The 3,532-nt window shown below is 27.8% G+C and overlaps 1 protein-coding gene across 3 annotated transcripts in view; it reads right to left on the bottom strand.

Annotated features, from left to right (window-relative positions):
• Positions 1 to 250: 250 nt before the first annotated feature.
• The window catches only part of LOC115229254 (titin homolog), a 139,352-nt gene continuing 136,070 nt past the window's right edge, over positions 251 to 3,532 (bottom strand). For all 3 annotated transcript variants that reach the window (XM_029799631.2, XM_036515470.1, XM_036515465.1), the window contains 2 exons: positions 2,546 to 2,705; positions 251 to 449 (listed from right to left, as the gene is read on the bottom strand). In XM_029799631.2, coding sequence (XP_029655491.1) covers positions 436 to 449; positions 2,546 to 2,705 — 174 coding nt within the window. In that variant the 3' untranslated portion in view covers positions 251 to 435. The remainder of the gene's footprint in view (positions 450 to 2,545; positions 2,706 to 3,532) is intronic.

Here is a 3,532-nt window from a genome sequence, read left to right as displayed (position 1 = left end):
GTTTCATTTGAACTTACACTTCTTTAAGCAGTATAGTTATGTTAGATAGATGTGAATACAAATTAAATTATAATAGCTTTAAACTTGGAAAACTTTCAAAAGTAAATAGAAAAACCAACATAGATGTAATGTTTGTATGTTCAATGATCACTGAGAGTATTTCAAATATACAGTGAAATTAATATTGGAAATTAATATCAATTAAAGTTTAATTCATTAATCATTTAGTCAGAACTCAAAGACTTCTTTATTTTAAAATTTTTAATCAGAAAATGTTTGAAAAAAAAAAAAGAAAAAAATCAGAGTAAGGTTTAAATGGAAAGCAAATTACTTTGAACAACTGAATGGTAGAATATATATATATTTATATATATAGAAGGGAAATAATCCAAATTGAAATTTATAACTTTCAAACCATGATGTATTATAGCTGCATTATTCTTTTTTTCCTAGAAAAAATAAAAGAAAAAGAGCAAGAAATCATGTTTGATGAAATTTTGGCAATCAAATAGATAAATTTTCTACTAATTTTATTATCTCATCCAGATGAGTAAATGTTTAACATTAATGTCAGTTCATTATTAGGAAGAACAAAGGGAAACACCATCTTTAATGTATTTCAAACCAACCACACTTGATAACTTTCAGAGTCACATTAACTTTAACAGGACATTATCTTAACTCAGAGACTTTCACAGGAAATTAAAATATTTAAATTGAATTTATTTGCTGAACTTATGCAATAGCTCATATGCAAAATTGTTTTTTCTTTTTTTTTTCCTGGAATTAATATTGGAAAGTTCTAGTCAACTTATTAAAAAACCAAACTAAGCAAAATACAGATTTTAAGTCACAGAGACAAGAGTTCAAGGAACTTCAAAGCTATATCATGAACATGTGAAGTTTGTAATGAAGGTTGAATGGTATGTACTGTAGAGTGATTGTCCAATTACATTCAGATTAAATATGTTATTTCTGTTAAAACATGCCAATTTTATTTCAATTAATTTTGAAAATATTGAGTAATTTAGCAAAATAACTGTCATTATTTGGTTGATTTTTAGAAAATGAATCAACTTGAAGTTTTGATGAGTTTTAATTTAATTTAAAACAGGAAGTTTGTACCATGGTATCACAGGTGACCTAAGGCAGGTTTGTATCAAAAAGTTGGTGGACTGGATTTAAATTAATTTTTAACGTTGTATACAATTTATGATCTATTCCAACACACATACACTATGATGCTTTTCTTTATTGCAATTATGACCAAAAGTATATTTTGATTCCATAAGAAATGCATCATTTGTGTTTCTTTTCATATTCAGAGGAAAGCTATAGTTGTATTACAAAAACCAAGAGGCATTAAGTCCATTTTATATGCATTATAGAGTACCATTCTATACATGTCTTTCCTGTAATCATTGACTTGCAACTATTCAAGTGAAACATCAATGACGTCAATCTCACTGGCTTTAGATGTACTTCAAAGACCGTAGCATAACCAATTTCTCCAACCCAATAAATGAAAAAAATATGATGCATAAGGTTTGAAGCAGTTCATATTTTAAGTGTTGTTTGTTCTTTGTGAAGAAAATGAAATGACCATGGAATGTTTATTGTGAAGTCTAACAGCAGAGAAATTTTACAAGTTTTTAATCTTCTCTAGTACATATTTGATTTGATCCTCACATCTTAGATTAGAGGTCATTTCTCCCCCTATTTGTTTAGAGATAATTATAAATCCAATAAATTTTTTTTTGTTAAAAGTTACCAATCAGCTGGCTAAAGTACTTAAAACTCAAACTGTTGTTCCATCTAAATCAAAATTTAATAAATTAGATTTTAAAAACAAACAATGCACTAGGTAATGATAATTCTTCCGTATTTTGTAATGATGGCATTACAAAAACTGCATCTCAAAGACTGACCTTTCTCTCCGAGTCTAGAAAATTTTTGTGAGACACTACTTAGAACAACTAAAAGTGAAACATGTACCACAAGAATAAAAATATGTGCAATTTTGTTCTTATTTTTTCATTTAACATTAAATTGATTTTGAGTGAAGATTACCAACAGTCGTTTTCCAATTCAAAGGATTATAAATGAATATACATGAACTTGATGATATTATGTTCCTTACAGTTATGTCCATGGATAAAGATCTCAAAAACATCCCATGATGTAATTGATATTGACATATTGTGATCCTTTTTATTCATATAAAGAGAGAAATATAATTATTTGTAGTTTAGGCATATGACCAGCAATTTGAAGGGACAACGTTTGTTAATGCCATCAGCCCAGTGCTGAACAAATACTTTATTTTATCAACACTGAAAGGATAAAGAGTGAAATTGACTCCTGTGGGATTTGAACACAAAATGTAAAGAATTTCATTCAATGATCTCATCATCCCGCCAGCTCACCATATTTATATATAGAAATATAATTATGAAGCATTTAATTAAAATAATAAAATCAAGTTATTCAAACTTTGTGTTGATTGCTATAATTAATATCAAATTTATACAAATACCCTACTCACCTCGTACTATGAGTACACATTGTGTTTCTGTGATAGTTCCATCACTTTCAGTTGCTATACATGAATAAATTCCTGAGTCACTGTTTTGGACATTTTTTATATGTAGGGTCAAATTTCCACTGTCATCAGTGATCATTCGTCTACGTTTGTCCTTTTCAATCTAGAAACAGAAATTCACATGCTTGTTGTATTTAGAAAATAAACTCAAGACTAAAGAGGAACTCAGTATAGAATGTATGAGAATGTATAGCTACACAAACACACACACAAATACACACACACACACACACACACACACCACACACACACACACACACACACACACACACACACATATATATATCGTTATACACTATAATGTATATATTTATATAAGAGTTTGCATATAGTTTGTGTATAGAAGAATATATTAATCAATGAAATCCCAGCTTAGTCTGATTATCACATTTTATTTGCAATTTTTACAATTTTGAAATAGACTAGTACTTTCATGCATTATACAATCATCAGGTTTATGTAGTGACAGTGATGTTCTACAGTTGACAACTTGTGGAACACAACAGTCACTAAATAAACCTGATGAGTGTGTAACGCATGAAAGTACTAGTTTATTTCAATGTTGTGAAATTGTAAAAATGGCAAATAATAAAACGTGAAACTCAGAAGTTGAAATTTCATTGATTAATATATATTTATATATACACTATATTTATGCACTATAAATACATATGTACTTAGCTAGGTATACATACAGACATAAATATGTATATATAAATATATATATATATTATATATATATATATATATATATATATATATATGCCTATAGGTAAGTCTATCTATGTGTCTATGTATTCATAGTGCAAAAATTATAAACAACATGAAGATGAGATAAAAAATACAAACAAAGAGTGTTTTAGGTTTATACTCAGGAAAAATAGAAGAAAAAGTCTTTTATGTTTTGAACACATGATATACTCTGCTACA

The sequence above is a fragment of the Octopus sinensis genome, linkage group LG2 (assembly GCF_006345805.1).
Source record: "Octopus sinensis linkage group LG2, ASM634580v1, whole genome shotgun sequence".
Taxonomy (NCBI): Eukaryota; Metazoa; Mollusca; class Cephalopoda; order Octopoda; family Octopodidae; genus Octopus; species Octopus sinensis.
The sequence above is the reverse complement of the archived record's forward strand: the minus strand, read 5'-3'. Positions and strand labels throughout refer to the sequence as shown.